General features: G+C 46.3%; 1 protein-coding gene across 6 annotated transcripts in view; it reads left to right on the top strand.

The window, feature by feature from the left end:
* Positions 1-18,120, top strand: part of LOC135378243 (calcitonin gene-related peptide type 1 receptor-like) — a 57,663-nt gene that overhangs the window by 34,087 nt on the left and 5,456 nt on the right. For all 6 annotated transcript variants that reach the window (XR_010418315.1, XM_064611208.1, XM_064611206.1 and 3 more), the window contains 9 exons: positions 3,329-3,543; positions 6,755-6,877; positions 6,943-7,037; positions 7,859-7,950; positions 11,002-11,152; positions 13,618-13,768; positions 13,878-13,938; positions 15,769-15,832; positions 17,549-17,634. Coding sequence is in view for 5 of the 6 variants with exons in the window: in XM_064611208.1 (XP_064467278.1) it covers positions 3,329-3,543; positions 6,755-6,877; positions 6,943-7,037; positions 7,859-7,950; positions 11,002-11,152; positions 13,618-13,768; positions 13,878-13,938; positions 15,769-15,832; positions 17,549-17,634 (1,038 nt within the window). In the remaining variant the exon portion in view is untranslated. The remainder of the gene's footprint in view (positions 1-3,328; positions 3,544-6,754; positions 6,878-6,942; positions 7,038-7,858; positions 7,951-11,001; positions 11,153-13,617; positions 13,769-13,877; positions 13,939-15,768; positions 15,833-17,548; positions 17,635-18,120) is intronic.

The raw sequence follows: 18,120 nt of genomic DNA on the forward strand, positions 1-18,120 counted from the left end.
ACACAATCACAAGGCGTTGACAAGGTTCGAAGCGTGGAGAAAGCGGAGGAACGCAGTGGTGACTGCCCACTGGGTCGACTGACGAACAGGACCCAGTAAGGTAGCCAGTGTCATAGTGCCGTAGCCAAGTTGGGATAGACGACGACAGAGGGCGTCCAACCCACTTGTCCCGAAACATCTGACGAAGCAGTTGTGCTGCACCCTTCGCGCTGTGAGGTGGTGCGCCATCGTGCAGGAACCATACGCGGGCCCCTTTTAGCAAGAGCTCTGCGCAACCCATTGCCACGAATGATAGGGTTGTCACTTCTGATTCGAGGAGAGAGGGAGGCGTACGCCTTTTTGTATCAATTATCATATATCCAAATTGACACAGAAAGGCATACGCCCCTCTCTCTCTTCGAATCAGAAGCCATAACCCTATCCTTCGTGGCAGTGGTTGGCGCACAGCGTGCTATACGGTGAAGGTCTGTTTTTAGAGTGAAGGCCAACCATTGCACAGAATGATAGCGTTTTCACTACTGACTTGTGGAGAGAGCTGGGCGTACGCCTCTTGTGACACTTAACGCAACTGCATCAGTATCACAAAAAGGCGTACTCCCTCCGGTTTATACCAATCAGAGAAGAGAACTATGTCATTTGGGACGATGGTTGACTCGGTAATATATGCGGTGACGTTCTTTTTAAGAGGGTAGAGGATTGCGTCGAGCACCCTCTAAAAACAGAGCTTCACCGCATAGCACGCTCCTAGCCAACCATCATCCCGAATGGCAACGTTCTTTTCCTTGATTCGATGAAACCCAGGGGGTGTACGCCATTTTTGTGCCAATTATGAACTACATAATGCTACAAAAACGGCGTACGCCCACCGTGTTCGGCAAATCATGGGAAAGAACGATGTCACTCGGGATGGTGGCTGGCTAGGAGTGTGCTATGCGGTGAAGTTCGTCTTTAAGAGTGCAGAAGTTCTAGACTAATATATATCGGTATTTTCCGGTTGATGTTGCGGCGGGACATCTCATGGACATCTCTCATTTGTGGAAAGCGCGGGGCGTACGCCTTTTTTGGAACTGCATTAGTGTTCCAAAAAGGCGTAGGTCTCCCGTTTTTAACCAATCAGGGGGCAGAACGATGGTACTATTCGGGATGGTGATTGGTTAAGAGCGTGCTATGTGGTGAAGTTTTTAGAGCGTAGCTCACTGAACACTCTAAAAACAGAACTTCAGCACATAGCACGCACTGCGCCAACCATTGGCACGAATGATAGGGTTATCGCTTCTGATTAGAAAAGAGAGGGAGGCGTACGTTTTTTTGTGTCACTTTGGATGTATGATAATTTGCGCAAAGACGCATACGCATCACTCTCTCTTTCACCCTATCATTCGTGCCAATGGTTCGCGCTGAGCGTGCCATACGGTGAAGTTCTGTTTTTAGAGTGAGTGGATAATGTTATGCACACATTGAGGGTGGGGAACACGAAAAGATGGCGGACACCAGGCAGACGGGGAAGCGAATCCACGTGTCTTGCTAGCGCAAATATTTTAGGTTTTAGCTTTAAAAGCATGCGGATGTGCTCTAAGCCCGTTGTTTGCGATGGGTACTTTCACAGGGATGCCCTCGAATGTATTGCTTCATAGACGAAAGCGTGCTGGGCGAACGCAATGCATTCTGGACAGGTCCTGGTCACACGTCACAGCAAACGTCAACACACACGTGACTTGGCCGCGCCCATGATCGGGGACCAAACCGTTTGTAAACAACACGTTTGCAGTTTCTGTGCTCCGTTTTGGAAGTAGTTCGACTCCGGTAATTATTTTTACCCGATAATCTCGCAGTAAAACGCGCAGTTTTGTACATGAGGCCTCGTACTGTTCACCACTTCGAAAGTTGTGATGACGACCCCGCGTTAAGACGCACTGAGCCGATGTGATGTACTTAAACTTCGGAGAAATGGGCTACCATGTCGCGGAAGAAGCAACGTATATAGTTTGGCAAAATACGTTCATCTCTTGGCTTTATACCGACGGGAATATATCGGCAAGCGCGAAAATGACATGTAAACAAAGTCACAAGACCTCAAAATGACGTTTCCTATGACGTGTGACCACTACACGATGGCGGTTTTGTGGAAAGCACCCCCATGAGGGTAGTTACAAAAATGGCGGGTTTATGTCACCCCCTGTGGGTGCTTTCGCAACATTACGAGTTTACAAGGAACAGTTTGAAGCATTTCCTACAACCTTATCGCTTTTAGCGCACATTCTTAAAACATAACTTCACCGCATAGCACGCTCCTAGCCAGCCATCATCCATAACATCGCCGCATAGCACGCTCCTAGCCAAGCATCATCCCCAATGACATCACTCTCCACATGGTGCGTATTCCTGTGCGTAAGACGTGTCAGGGAGAGTGCTGAGCCACACGCAGAAGACCGGTTTTCCATTGCGAGAAACCGTGCGATAAAAGCATGCGGATATTTCACGCAACGGGCGGGTGCTCTCTTGAGACATAACTTCACCGTATGGCACGCTCCCAGCCAACCATCGTCCCCGGCGACATCGTTCTGCCCCTGGTTTGTTGAGAAATGGGGGCGTACGCCTTTTTGTGACAATTGTGTACTTCTTAAGTGTCACAGAAGAGGCGTAGGCCCCCCGCTTTCAACAAATCAGGGGGCAGAACGAACGGGGGGGATGATGGCAGGGAGCGTGCCATGCGGTGAAGTTATGTCTCAAGAGTGCACTCGCCCGTTGCGTGAAATATCCGCCTGCTTTTGTCGCACGGTTTCTCGCAATGGAAATCTGGTATTCTGCGTGTGGCTCAGCACTCTGCCTGAGACGTCTTACTCAAAGGAATACGCACCATGTGGTTCGCACTGTGAGCTATATGGTTGTTCACACTGCATTTTGTTGACGTGCAATGTACATGTATAAGTATCATGTACATGAATTAAGGTAAGGGTTATATTGAACGAGAGGGATGCAGCGGGGGAGCTGGTAGCATTATCGAATAACAAGGCCACGTGTTTGTGCCTTGCACAGTTGTTTGTGCTTTAAAAAAACGTGTTCTTGCCGTACTTTGTTAACTGAGCAAGCTCTTGGGTGCCCATGTGACTGAAGGTTATAATATGTTCCTAACTAATCAACGTCATCCAGTCTGCAGGCGTTCTGTCCCGTCTCTGTTATTTTGTCATCGTCCCCTGTGCTGCAGAAAGGTCGGTATGTAAGGGTTATTTAAGGGTCATGCTGAGAGCACGTCTCTAGATCGCTATGGTGTGATCGCCAGTGATACTTACTGAGCTTTTATTGATGTACCCAATTCAAACAATACCAGGATGTGCTACAAAGCACGCTTTCCAAAGATCTGCCTGAACTGCACCCGGGAAATGCCGAACAGCGAAGATGACTGTCATCTACCAGACATCGAGGACCGCCAGAGCCCATTGTTTAAGGCTTTCGAGACCAGGAAGATAGCCTTATTATGGGTGGAGTGCGTGAAAAAAGCGGAGGCCTGCTGTCTGAAAATGATTAGCGATCCACCGAGCAGCCGTAAGTTTAACAAAAGTTGGCAGTGTTGACGTATAACTACGGCTTTCTATGCGGTGCGTACTGTGTGTCCTGATCTTCGAGGACACGTCGCAAATTTGGAAGTAATTTAAAGGTGGTGTCCGGACAAACAAACAAAAACAAAAACAGAAACAAACCGCAGTTGAACTGAAGTTGCGATCCGAATAGTGGGTGCCTGAAATACATGTAACCAGAATATTTCGTTTTGAAACAGGAGGAAACATTAGAAAATGAATTTAATCAGATTTTGCAACCGACCGCGCGCTCCCGGCTGAATTCGGGCAACAGTGTGCGGACCGACGTCATGAAGGCAGGCTGTCCGTCAGAACGTCCGGTCTTCTGATTCGCAATCTGCTGCCGAACAGTCGCTGGAAACATCTGCGTTCGTGTTTTCGGCGCTACCGGATTGCAACCAGCCATGCGAAGCCGTCAGCTGAGCGCTCGGGAATCTCGCCGGCAATGCCAATTACGTCACCGGAAGTGGGGAAGCAGGGAAGGGCCGTATCAACCGGAAGCTGGCAGTTAGTTTCGAATTCCATGTGTTTGATGTTCTATCAAAAAACACGAACAAAATTTGCGAAACTCTCTTGGTGTTATGTTCTTGGAAGGCACCTCAAAGTGGATATCACGTTAACTTTATAATTCCGGATTCCTCGCGGGCACCACCTTTAAAACACCGGCCTCGGTGGCTCAGTCGGTAGCGTGTTCGCCTTCTGATCCCGAGATCGCGGGTTCGAACCCGGCCGAGGACGCCAGCAACTTGGTGGCAGGGTACAAGTTGCTTAGACACGCCGTCTTCCGCGAGGGACGTTAAATACGGGGTGCCGTGTAATGAGCTTTCATTGCACGTTAAAGAACCCTCAGGTGGGCAAAAGCAATCCGCAGACCGACCGCTGTGGCGTCGCTCATGATCTCAGTTGTCTCGCGACGTAAACACCCAATTATTATTACCACCTTTAAAACGCTCATAATTGCAAAAATATTCAAGATATCGCAGCGAGTGAGGTGGCGTTGTATAGATAACAGAGAAAAGTTTCGTTTGATAGTGCACACGTGGCCGGCAATGGTGTTGACAGGGCGTATGTTGCGCAATTAAGGGCACGAATGTCGTCAGTCGGAGAATAATCACCGCGCGTGGCACACGTACCCTCTGTCGCAGCGAAACCAATGAGGTGTCAAAGGGTTGGCCTTGACAAGGTCTAACCTGACGCGTATATAATATAAGAAAAAATCCCATTTGAAAATCATACATGACATTGTGCGCCGAAGTATGAATTTTCTGACGATGTCGGCATATATGAGACGAAAATGCGATTACAGAAAGTGTCCTACAGGAAAGAGCAAACTGGAATGTAGTGAGGTGCAGGCCGCACACTGCTGCAGAGCGCCGTATAGACTTTATAGACAGAAAAAGAGACAAGAAGACGCTCGCGTTAACAGCCACATTACGTCACTAACGCCATCAATGTCGGTCTTTACAGCTCCAAAACGAGTCAAAATGGCTCAACGATCACAGATAACATATCCGTAGTTCTACGTCAAACCTCAATGGCTGACACAGCCGTCATTTTTCACGGCATGTCGTACACTGCGTGATAAGGTTTGTGAAAGCACGAGAACTATGAAATTGACTTACGCATAATAAATTCACACAAGAACAACCACTTCTCCATTTGTTAAAAATGTCACCGCAATCTACGTACAGTCGATTGCCGTCATATATGTAATATGTGACATTTTGATGGTGAGCTAGACCCAGGATGACACACGTGACGCGAGATGCAATATGGAGTTGGAGTTGGACGTTCTAAAAAGACGGAGATGCAATATAGTGAATGCGAATGCTCAGCAATTGTTCAGTCTGGTGTAGACATATGAAGCAACAGAGTGCTAATCCACAGCAATTCCATACCAAAAACGAAAAAGGAAACGAACAAAAAACGCATTGCTATCTTCCCCCCCCGCCACACACACACACACACACACACACACACACACGCACACGCACACACACACATATATATACATATATATACATATACATATATATATACATACACACATATATATATACATATACACATATACATACACACACATACACATACATACATACACATACATACATACACATACATACATACACATACACATACATACACATATATACACATACATACACATACATGCACATACACATACATACACATACACATACATACACATACATACACATACACATACATACACATACATACACATACATACACATACACATACACATACACATACACATACATACACATACATACATAAATGGGATGATGATGTGGTGATGTGACAAAACTGGATTTCTGCAGTTATATGTAGTAGCACGAGGTGCTGAATTGTTTCTAAATTCATATGAAGAATTCGAATCCAAGCAATTAGAGGATTGGTTCGGATGATTCGAGCGTAACGATTCTTTTCACTTTCACTGTGTGCGCCGCGGTCCAACTAAATTTGACCATTGCAATGGCAAACTAACTGCAAAGAACTAACAATGCGACTTCAAGAACAAAATAATAAGACAAAACTTCGATTGGAGGACGTATCAGACGTTAAGGAAACAGACAAAAATTGTCTTGGTAAATGAAAGTTGAAACAGATTCCTGCAGACACAGAGGAAAACACACCGAAATATTGTATCCGTTGCAAAAATGTTGATCAGTGAATGGTAGTTGGCCACTATGTTCTCATTGGAAGTGACATCAAGTCGTCATCGACTTTATGTTGTTGTGTTTGAGGGTGAGGCCACGGACAAACATCTGCGTAAGTCTTTGTCATCACGTCGGCAAGGTGGACACGTACACCTCAGTCCTCAGCTTCGTTTGAATGAGGTGATATTTGAAAAAAGAAAACTAAGTGAGGTCAAGGAGAACACAAGAAAAAGGTTTGGGGTCACCATCATAGCAAGATTAATAATGCTAGAACGTTACAAATGAGTAATGTTAGGGACTTTAGGGGCAAATTTTAGCCATTTTGTGGCTTGGTTCTTATTGCCGAGATTTTTCCACTATGATGTTGTGGTCCAAATAACGTAGTGTTATCAGCGTGATACTCTTTGCCAGTAGAACTGCCACATAGTTCGTTAGTCCCAGAAGTCGACCGCCACTCTTTAAAAAATTCACAGAAACGTTTTCATCCTCTCTAGGCGGCACATACTGCACGCGCACTTGGGACGGTTTGACTTGCTTCGAGGACACAAAGCCAAACACCAATGTTTCCAAAGTGTGCCCATCTATACTCTACATTCACTCGGCTCCTTACTGCGAAAGTAAGCTTTGTTGCGTTTGACTTGTTCCGTGTGAAACCGACATCACGCTTATTTGTGATCTGCAGATTACCTTACGAAATGGTGCCACGCTAACGGGTCCTGGTACGAGTGGAACGGAGTACAGCGCACATTTTATGCCAGTTGCTCACCAAGGCCCTCGGTAAGAGTATGGATCGTGTAGTAACGATTCGATCTAGTAGAGCACATTCAAAACGCATTGAGTAACAGGAAACCGGGTAGGTATGACACAAATAGAATTGTGCATAGGAACCGTTTTATGGACAAAACTTTTCTGACGACAGTGTGGATCCTGATATTATGTCCATATGTTGGTTTGCACATACATGAAACAGAGAGAGATAAGCAGATTTAGTAGAGAGTGGCATACCAAAAGTGTTCTCCTTCAAGAGAAAGCCTGTACATACGGCCTTGCGTTGCTGCTTGCCATTTGTCAATGGTGCTTAGCATTACAGTGGAGGCACAACTCTTACTGTTACCCGTCAGATGTAGTCTGTCTTGTGCCGTTCACCGATCAGCTCGTATTGTAACCACACGTACGTAACCACCATACTTTGATCGACACGCTCTTATTCTGATTTCCATAAGAATATCGAAAGAGTGCAAAATGACGAGCTTTTGGAGCGCACCTACACTCTTAAAAAAAGGGTGTACTTTAACTCATTTTTTTTTTGCCACATATATAACACCCTTTTGGAGAGTACAATTACACTAAAAAGGGTGTCTCCTCACTCCCTTAAGGGAGTAGCATAACACCTTTCTCCCTACTGGAGAGTAATATTACTTCCCGGCAGAGAGAAGGTGTTATGCTACTCCCTTGAGGGAGTGAGGAGACACCCTTTTGAGCGTAATTGTACTCTCCAAAAGGGTGTTATATATGTGGCAAGGAAAGGAGTTAAAGTACACCCTTTTTTTTAAAGATTGTACTAACAAGTGTCGATTGATATTTGTTCCCATTTGCAGACGTACATCCCTCTGTACCACTATGCCATTGGTCTCTTCTCGGTCTCGGTGGCTGCACTCGTTCCAGCGCTCATAATATTCAACTGGTACAAGTGAGTGTTAACCGCTGAGCTTCCTTTTGTACGAGTTCATTTCTTCTGGGCGGATCCACAAATTTCTTTCAGGGCGTCATAATTGCAGCTTGGTCGAGGGGTGAGAGCATCTTGATGCATTATTGCACGTTGCGTGTATTTTTTCGCGCGTTGTCTCCGCCTTTGTGTACTCTTTATACAACTGATATCCACAAATGATATTATACACAACGCTTAATTTTGATGATGATGTACCTATATGCGAAACACACTACAGTAAGATCTGGGGATTTCGCTATCCCCACGAACTATTAAAAACGCCGTCACGAATTGTGACCAGACTTTTTCATGATCTCGGTAGTTGTTCGCAATGTTAATGTAATAGTTTGAGGGCCAGATGTTAAGAGTGTGGGTAATGTCCACCGCAGTGTAGGTCTTTCTGTCGCATAACTATGAAAATGAATCAAATAGTAACTAAGTAATACACGCTAATAGTGATAGTAAACCACGTAAACTATTTTGTTGTGGTCTTAGTGGAGCGGATGAAAACGACTCCCGCGTAGCCACGACTTTTCTTGTTTCATCTTATCAGCCCTTGAAGCATTCTTAGGATATTTGTTTAGTGCCCTTACCCACTCACTCTACATTTTCGCTCTTCGCTCTGTATGCGCACGTGTGTCGTACGCGTTTATCATACAGTCAAGCATTGCTGGCGGGAGTACTCATCTGCTTCGAAACACTCGCAATTTCCGTCTGTTCTAATATTATAGGGTCAGAGACAGGATCCGACTCGATACGAGACCTCACTCCCAAAGTGTGAGCGAGAGGTGACAGTATTCGTAACGTCGTCGGATTACAGAATTGTTTTTTTTCTTTCTCTCGCTACTCCCCACACTGATAAAAGCCCAGGAAGTGAACCCGAGGACTACTCCATCAATTCCATTATCGATTCCGCTTCTTATTGGCATTAGATAATCAAACATTAGAGCATTTTCGTAGTTTTCACTTCGGGGAAATAACAAGCTCTCCCGGTGCTGACAAAATGCTTAGTCCTATGTCTAATCTAGTATATCTCTAGTGCAGCTAATCGCATACCCATCGACAGTGTTCACTAGCAAGCAGCAATTTGCTTCCAAACGATCTCCAGGAAGTGCTCTGCTGTACCTACCCAGACAGCACATGAAATCCCGGGGACATCCTATAATGATCCCAGGCATCCGATGTTCATATCCAAAAATGGACCTCCGTGGGACTCCCCGGAGATATTCATGGAGGGATATCCGCAGCCATATATCCGCAGGAGGTCCTGTTACGGCTGTTTCACGGACTGTCTGAATCAGCTCCGTGATGGGATGCTGTATCGATCATGTATTGCATGAGAGAGAAACGCGGGACGATGTAGCACTGCACAAATTCGACTTTCTATGAACCAATTAACTCACTTTCTGAAACCAAATGAGTAAGAAACAGAAACACTACATCCACGGTGACTTAATACGCCAAGCAATTTCTCATCTCACTGTTGTTTGTGTACGCAATCGAATATTAAACTTAGACATCTCACCCTTCGTTCCGACTCAAGGCGAGCAGTGCTTTCGAATGTGTAGAAACTCGCCAGAACACCAATCTGCAGTGTCTGTTTTCTGTTCGGAAGTGAATGTCACTTCATTTCCAAAGGTTTTCGGCTGAGTGCCCAATCTCTCGTTGCTTTTTTTCTTTTTGAAACACCGCGCTTATTTTCCCTCATGGGAAAGAAAGCGGAGCAACAGAAAACAAAACCACCGGCTGCGGTGGCAGATGTTAAAAAAGAACGGCGGAAAGACGCTTTATATCCTACTACAAAGCGTATACTGACTTCTGAACAAGAAAAAAAGCAACAATCGCTCGACATACACGCTGCGTCCCAGAGAGCTCCTGCTTACGTCCGTATCCCCTGGTTATGTCCACAAGGTGGACGTTGGTGGGAAGTTCGAAGCCCGGCCAGGTGGATCTCCGCAGTATACCCGCTGGAGGAGTTTCGACATTATTCTGCAGATATTCATATCTCCGTGAAAGTATATCCCATGGACATCCGTGGGACAGAATTTTCTGAATGAGAAGGGCAAAAAATACATATATTTTATGGGCCATATGACACGTTTACAGCATATGTAGCCTTTTTCAACCTAAAGATGTATAGGAGCCGTAAAAAAGGGGGAAAATATTACTGAGGTATAAAAGAAGGTGCGAGACATCCATTGCAAGTCCTACTTCGGAGTTTCACTGGGAGTTCATACGGACTGGTATCGAACGAAATGATGCAGTCCTAGGGATGTCCGTGCAGTCCGGAGATGGACGTCCCATAAACGTCCCTGGGACAAGCTTGTGTTATCTGGGTAAAGCGCCTCTTGTAGCGTGGAAACGTGGTTTCTTTGTCGCACTTTCGAAGGGGAAAAAGTTATCTGTTATGGGGATTACGCTTAAAAGTAATACTACCTTGCACAGCTTGGGACAAAAGTTTACGGAACACCGGGGTGTCGCATTTCTCCCTGGAGCGGCACCCTAGCAGCGAACAGGAGCGGACACACATGCTGGGACATGGATAGAATACATGCCATTTTCACCGCTTCCGGTTTGGTGCCAAAACGACATCCGGTTTCACAGCGAACACGCTCTGCGCCAACCACTGTGCCGATTGATACTGTTATCGCTTCTGACTTGAGGAGAGAGAGGGTCGTATACGCCTTTTTGTGGCAATTCAAACTGCCACAAAAAGGCGTACGCCTCCCGTTTTCAACAAATCAGGAAAGCGCGGAAGATATAATTCTGCATGGGGGCTGGTTCCGAGCGCCCTTAGTCGCGTAACGACCAGTAGTCTTCGTGGCACCGGAAGTTGCGGTGGGGGCTTGTTTATCTTTACCCGAGAATTTCATGTATAGCCGACCATCCGTTTCTTATACGATCTCTTATTTATATCCAGCAGGGAGCCGCTTCGATGAAGAAATACGCCAGTGCCGTGTTCCGTAAACTTTTGTCCCAAGCTGTACGTGTAGTTACCTCGGATTACCAGCAAACATACCTTCGTTGTTCCAGAACTCTGCAAGTTCCTCGCATCTCTATTCATAAGCACCTATGCTTCTCGGTGATGATGTCAGCTGCGTTTTACATAATCGACCATGCGGTGTTCACATTAGATGATGCTAAGGCAGCCAACCAATCCAAGAACTATACCAAGAGAAACCTGGTAAGAATTAGTGCCTGTAAAAATTGCATGTAGTGGCGATTATTCTTATTGGCCGTTACAGCGTACGCTCTGCACTTTTAAAACGGAACATCACCACATAATACGCTCAAAGCCAACCATTATACAGAATTCTACCGTTAGCACTCCTGATTTACGGGAAGAACGAGGCGTACGCCTTTTTGTGACAATTCACATAAATACACGAGGGCCACAAGAAAGAGTAAGCCGCCCATTTAAACAAGTCGGGGGAAACAACGATATCGCTCGGTATCACGATTGGCTAGGGGCGTGCTATGCAGTCAGCTGCAGTTTTAAGATTGCGTAATACCTTCGTCTCATAGCCATACGTACCTGTCGGGAAAACGTATTCTGTGCGGAAAGCGAACTTCACCGCATGGAAGGTTCAAGGTCAACGATAGCAAAAAAGTATGGCTATATATCGCTTCATTGCTCAGAGAGCAGTCTGTGGTGCGACTGTCTGGGAGCCTACCTACATTCTAAAAACAGAACCGCATAGCAGGCTAAATCCCAACCAGGCATTAAGAATGATATCGCTGTCTACTGGTTTGCTGAAGATCAGGGGCGTACGCGATTTTTGTAACACTGTTCACATGGTAAAGTGTTTAGTGTTAGCGCCTCCCGTTTTCAAGGATCAGGGAACAGAACTATACCATCCTGAACGGTGGTCGAGCTTGAGTCCTGTCCTGTTTTTTAGAAGCACTAGACGTTGGCGATAGGGCTGTCGGAAGGTTGCTCGCACAGGGGGCGGCATGAAACGGGGAGGCAGAAAGGTCCAAGGTAAATGTTTTACTGTTCAGACAGTAGTAAAGCTGTAGTGGGAGTGAACTAGGCCGTCGATTGGGCGTAGTGCAGGGGAGACCACCTTCGAGTGCCAGCATCAGGGGGAAAATCTAGCGCCTGAGCCAAGAGCCAGAACCAAGACTCGATCCAAGAGTGGGGACGAAGAATCACGAACCCCGTTCAGATGCTGCACCCTCAGTTGTCTCTCGTCGTCCCCATTATTTTATAGATGCTGCACCCGCCACGCCTGCAAGGTCTGCCGAACAGCTCTACCCTTGTAGCGAGCGAACCATGAACTTCTGTGCCTTCAAGTATTTCGCCCGTGCTCGTTTTCCTTCCGGTGCCTTCTTTATTCTTCGCGGTGCCCGCCCCCCTATGACACACGGCATATGCTTTCATGTGACTGCATATGGAAACTGTTAGGCAAAGGCGTGCACCGAAAAGGGCAGAGCAAAACTACAGCGGAGCAACCTACAAAAGTGAACGAGTGTCGGCATGTCGTGCTCTGCAATTTCCCAATGTAGGTACAGCTACCGTCAGACCTAACCGTACCGCGCGAGTGCGCGGCCTGCGCAGAGGCCAGCGTCACGGAGCGTTGACCGCTGGATGTGTGGCCAGGTCGCAATGCGCATGCAGCACCGCCGGTGGTGAGTGAGTGTGCAAAGCAGAGACAGACTGTAGGTGCGATAACCGTCTAACCGCGCATGCTAGGCCACTGTCGTGAGGCAGTGTATGTTTCAACCCAGTCTCGGATCTATGTCTCGAGAGGTCGCAGTCTTAGAACCAGAGGCTAACGCTCCGCGGCACTGGCCAGGCGCTCGCGCGTTACGGTTCGGTCTTACGGCGGCTCTACACATTGTACTGTCTACATATAAATCATTGAGGGCAATTCAATCCTGGTAAATTTCAAAGTGGTTGAGCATCGTGGTGCAAAGTTATGATTCGAAATGTACGAACTCCTAATTATAGTGAACTAGTACACTGGACCGTAATGCAAACAACCAAAATGGCGCTATTGTACAGGGTCGTGCAAGCGCTGCTCCCCAGACGCGCAACGCTGAAGCGACTGTCATTGCAGAAGAGGTTTGTTTGGTTATTTTAGGGGTATTTAGGAGATATCAGCCAAGACGAAGCTGGAATTGCAATTCTAGCCGCTTCAGTGTTGCGCGTCACGCCGGTGACTGGACAACAGCGTTTCAACAGCCCTTCGCTACACCACCATTTCAATTGTTTTTACTTCGGGGTTCGGCCATTAAGAATGATAACTTGGCGGTGAAATGCTCAGGAACTTTGAAACTTACCAGGATTGAACTGCATCCAGAGCTTTTTATGGAAACAACGCAATGATCTACCTGCAGGAGATCCCAGGTGGCCGAAATTATCCGCGTTCCTACCCTGCGAATGTAGGCCGTACGCCTGGGACGTAGGTTGCACCACGTGGATGTAGGCTATCACGTGTAAATCTACTCCTAATCATTATTATCCATCTGCAATGAGTATTTGCTGAACATGGCATGCCGGTACCGGACCACCTTTATGGGTCGCTATCCTGTGCAAACGAAAGTTTGTTGGTAGCGGAAAGAACCGCAGGTTTTTGCAGTCATTTTTGGCCCACGAAAAATATGACTTTCCTGAATAACATGAGAACCCGCCTTGTTTTATAGTGGTGGTGCAAGGCAGTGAACGTTTTCACGCGATACTTCATGGCCAGTCAATACGCCTGGATGGTATGTGAAGGCTTCTACTTGCATCGTCTAGTAGCTTCCGCCTTCTCACAGCAGACGAATCTCATCTACTACTACGGATTTGGCTGGGGTATGTGTTTGTTCCAGGGTGCATTCTTGTAATGAGGTTTTCATCTACCTCCAGACACTGGTAATGTAAGACTGCATGTTTTAATTCTCAATCGGTACGCTCATTACAGGGTTGCCTCTGATACTGGTCATCATCTACTCCTCCCTTAGGGCTACCATGGCAGACATAAGGTAAATAATGCGCTCCTTCTGGAGTCCCGTGAGAAATTAACATTAATCGCGGTTGACATCAACGAGTCATCCATGTCTGGAAGCTTACTGTACCTAAAACTAAAGAAAACGTACAGCGGTATTGGCCTTATGCTGTCCTCCTGTGTGTTCAAAGTGAGTGAGTTCCTGCACCAAAAAGAACCATCCAGATACCGAGTGTTTCACGAAAGTCCCCCGGCTGAATAATTCGTGAACAGGTGTCGCCATTGAAGAAATTTATTTGTGGTAAAGATCCTTGGGACATCGGCCATGGACAGAGTAGTGAGCGGCTCATTTACATACGGTCACTAATTAAATAAACATCCTAACTTTTAAATTTTACTTCGCACGCTTACGGAACCTCTGTTTTACGCATCGGGACCTTCAGCAACAAATACTAAAAAGAAAAAAAAAAAACGCGTCACTTAGTGATTTTTCCGAGTAATTAATGGGTTTCGGTTAATATATTTCTTAAGCGGAGCAGTGCACCAATGCGCTCTTTGGATCAGCTATCCGGCTGTCAATTTCGTGTTCATCCGCCTGGTTCACGAACGGGAGCGATGGAAGATCAGGAACAGCCGCCAGAGGCGCTTTGGTATTCCTTCTCAAAGCAACTGGTAAACAGCGCTGGCGGTACTGTAGTTCCGTAGGTGAAATAGCGTGCTCTTATCATGGATGATGACCAACGCGCCGCGAGCGCTGTGAACTAGTGGGGCACACTCTTAAAAATTAACTACACCACATAGCACGCTCCTAGCCAACCATCATCCCGAATGAGAACGTTCTCGCCCGATTTGTTGAAAACGGGAGTCAGAGCGTCTTTTTTTGTCCTTATGTACGGCATAATTCGTACAAAAATGGCGTACGCCTCCCATTTTCATCAAATCAAGGGAGAGAACGTTGTCATTCGGGATGAACTGTTGGCTAGGGGCGTGCTATGTGGTGAAGAACGTACAGGTGAAGGTCAGTTTTAACAGTGTAGAGAAGGAGAAGGAACACCAAAGCGTCTCCTGCGGTCTTGCGGCTGTTCCTTGCCTTCCGTCACCCCCGTGTGTCAACCAGGCGGGTGAACTCGAAATTGACAGCCGGATAGCTGATCCAAAGAGCGCATTGGTGCACTGCTCCGCGTAAGAAATATGTAAACCGAAACTAATTAATTACTCGGAAAAATCACAAAGTGTTGACGCGTTTTTTTTCTTTGAATATTTTTCGCTGAAGGTCTCGATGCGTAAAAAAGAAGTCCCGTAAGCATGCGAAGTAAAATTTAAAAGTTGGGATGTTTATTTAATCAGTGAGCGCATGCAAATGAGCCGCTCACTGCTCGGTTCATGGCCGATGTCCCAAGGATCTTTACCAAAAAGAAATTTCTTCGCTAGCGCTACCTGTTCACGAATTATTCAGCCGGGGGACCTTCGTGAAACACCCGGTATACTTCCTTCTCATTTCGACTGCAGTAAGTTGACAACGGTGTCTTGTTTGCTTTTGATGGCCCTCGGTCATTATCTACTATGAATGGCCGTGATGACGTGTATACGAATGGTTTCCAAAAGTGCCGTCAGTTTTGCAGCATCCCGTTCTTCTCCATCGATTCAACGTACATCCACTTAGTCAAGCAAGATCAGTGGCTAGATAGGTCACCTCTCATATTTTGTCCCTCCAATGTGATTATACCGCGTACACGTAGGAACAGCGACAACAACAACCAATAACAGCTTTTAAGGATTGTCCGTGAACATGTGGCAGTTGTATAGTGCGCGTCACTGTGATAACTTTTATCCGTCAGAACATGATTGAAATTTCGCTTACTTCCAGATGTTGGCGGAACATCACAGAGTACGACTATGTCTTCAGTGTTCCTATAATTGCATGTCTCTTAGTAAGTATAGGCTCTTTTGAATGATCTACAGCAACCTATGTTCTAGGCCAACGCAGTAACATCTTGCATGATTCATCATGCAATTAATTACCAGAATGACAAACCCGAATTTCAATTATATCCCGGATAAGCCAGCCCAGATGCGGGTTCCTTGACTTGGATGAGCAAGAACCAGCTATTACCAAGAAGCAGATACTATACCATATATGGTATACCCCAATCGGTATACCCCAATATACCCAATATCGGTATATCCAATATACCCCTATCGATATACAACATCCATATTCACTTATGGCTGAATAAGTTAACCATAAACTGCCATCGGCGAATTGAACTCATGGGCTAACGATTCCAGGAAAGAGAGTTACAATGTGTTACTTTTGTTTCCGTTTTAAATGAGCAATGCAGTGACATTTTGCGTTGCTCGAAAACCCTGCTTCGTTCATTCGTCAAGAATTCTATCAGGAAACACCATGGTTTCAATACTTTGGTTGTCGCCTCTTATGCGATGAAGTTGTGTTTTAGGAGCTCATAGCAGGGATATTCCCAGGATTTTCATCTTGGGGTAGGGTCTCGTATATGCTTTGTGGCGTTCTTGGCCTTTCTGGACGGTATTTTGGAGGGTGTTAGGGTGATGCGGGGGGTGCTGTGAAAATCCTGGCTCATGGGCCTTCATGCGTCACGTCGTGACGTCTGTCGTGCCCACTCATTCTTCTGCTCTCTGAACGAGGTGGGAGCTTCTGCAGCGTGCTCGCACCAAATATCTCTCTCTAACGCTGCAGGTCAGCTATACGATCAGTGTCTTTCCTCAAGAACGCGCGTTATTTGTCACGCCATCTGCCGTAACCAAAAAGAAAAAAAAATACTGAGGGGCCTTTGACTGCTCCTTTCAAGGGTGTCTCGTCTTTTGCCTCTTTGCTCCCCGTTTCTCTACGAAGCGTCATCAACTCCGTATTAAAGGAGCATGGGAGGCACTTAGAATACGTATTATTTTACCGCGTGATATGGACATATTACTACCTTCAGGAACTGCCACGCAAAATATCTCATTTGGGAGGTGCGAATTTCCTGAAAAAACTGGTTTATAAAAACGCGCGCAGCGGCCGCGATCTCCCCCAGCAGCTCCTCGCGTGTTGTGACGTCAGGTGAGCGGATCACTTTTTATTGGCTGATAGGAATCGTCTGCTAGCGAGAGCGACTGGCCGAAATGCGGGAAGGGCGGCGCAACAGTACAACTGCAACAGTCAAGAAAAAAAAAAGCGCGCTCCTCATTATTGGACGACTCACACGACGTCGCAGACTGGCAGCCGAAGGAAGCAACAGTTCCAACTCGCGAGATTGCAAGCTCTGTTGTTCACCAGGAGTGCGCACAGTGCTTGTAATCCCAATTTCGACTCCTCGTGTCATCTTTTTTTGCTCGGGTCCTTCCATGCTCCTTGAAATGTCCTCTAGGGGACCCTTAATGAAACTTTTCAATACTGTCCACGAAGTCTCCGAATCAGGTGACTTCACGAATGACAGTGTTAAGAAGGATGCAAGAATGAGGGGCTCAGTCGGCAACACTAACTTTATTAATGGCTCACCCTCTGTAATAGTGACTTTTCTGGTCATGTTGGGTTATATTTTAAGGGCCGCCCGGTATGTCTCTGTCGGACAAAAAGTCAGCTACAAGCTCTGCACTGCCATAAAATGTCACTTTTCCGTCCCTTGTAGATCAACGTATTTTTCATGATTCATGTCATCTACATACTCGTGACGAAGCTACGGAAAAGCAACTTGAATGAGAAGTCAAACTTTCAGTGAGTATCATACGAACCTCAGTAATCTTGCACGCACATATTATTTGCATGGAAAGATATCAAGGTGCGGAGAAATCTTGTGTCCTAGCTTTATGGTGAACAAAAAGAAAAAGAGGACACACATTCGACCCATGTATGTAACACAGCATGCATGGAAAAATTTCACCGCAATGCCTATGCTCGGACATTACATTCTGCGTGCTCACCTATTTTGAGCATATTATGCCTTGAAGTTGTGTTCTAAGCTTGCACGCGCATATCCTCTAGTGTCACTCTTTCAGTTGGAGGAGGTTGGACATTACGACAACTTGACCGGCACGTTAGCATTGAGCCAACAATATATGTGCTGATTGTTATTCCGCCATATTTTATAAACAACGAGTGGAGGAGACCGTCAGCCAATCTCATCTTGGATTAACGCAAGTGTAATCGAAAAGAGGACGACCAAGAACGAACGATGTGCCCGGATGGTTGGCGGACTGGCGA

The sequence above is a fragment of the Ornithodoros turicata genome, chromosome 1, assembly GCF_037126465.1.
Source record: "Ornithodoros turicata isolate Travis chromosome 1, ASM3712646v1, whole genome shotgun sequence".
In the NCBI taxonomy this organism is placed as follows: domain Eukaryota; kingdom Metazoa; phylum Arthropoda; class Arachnida; order Ixodida; family Argasidae; genus Ornithodoros; species Ornithodoros turicata.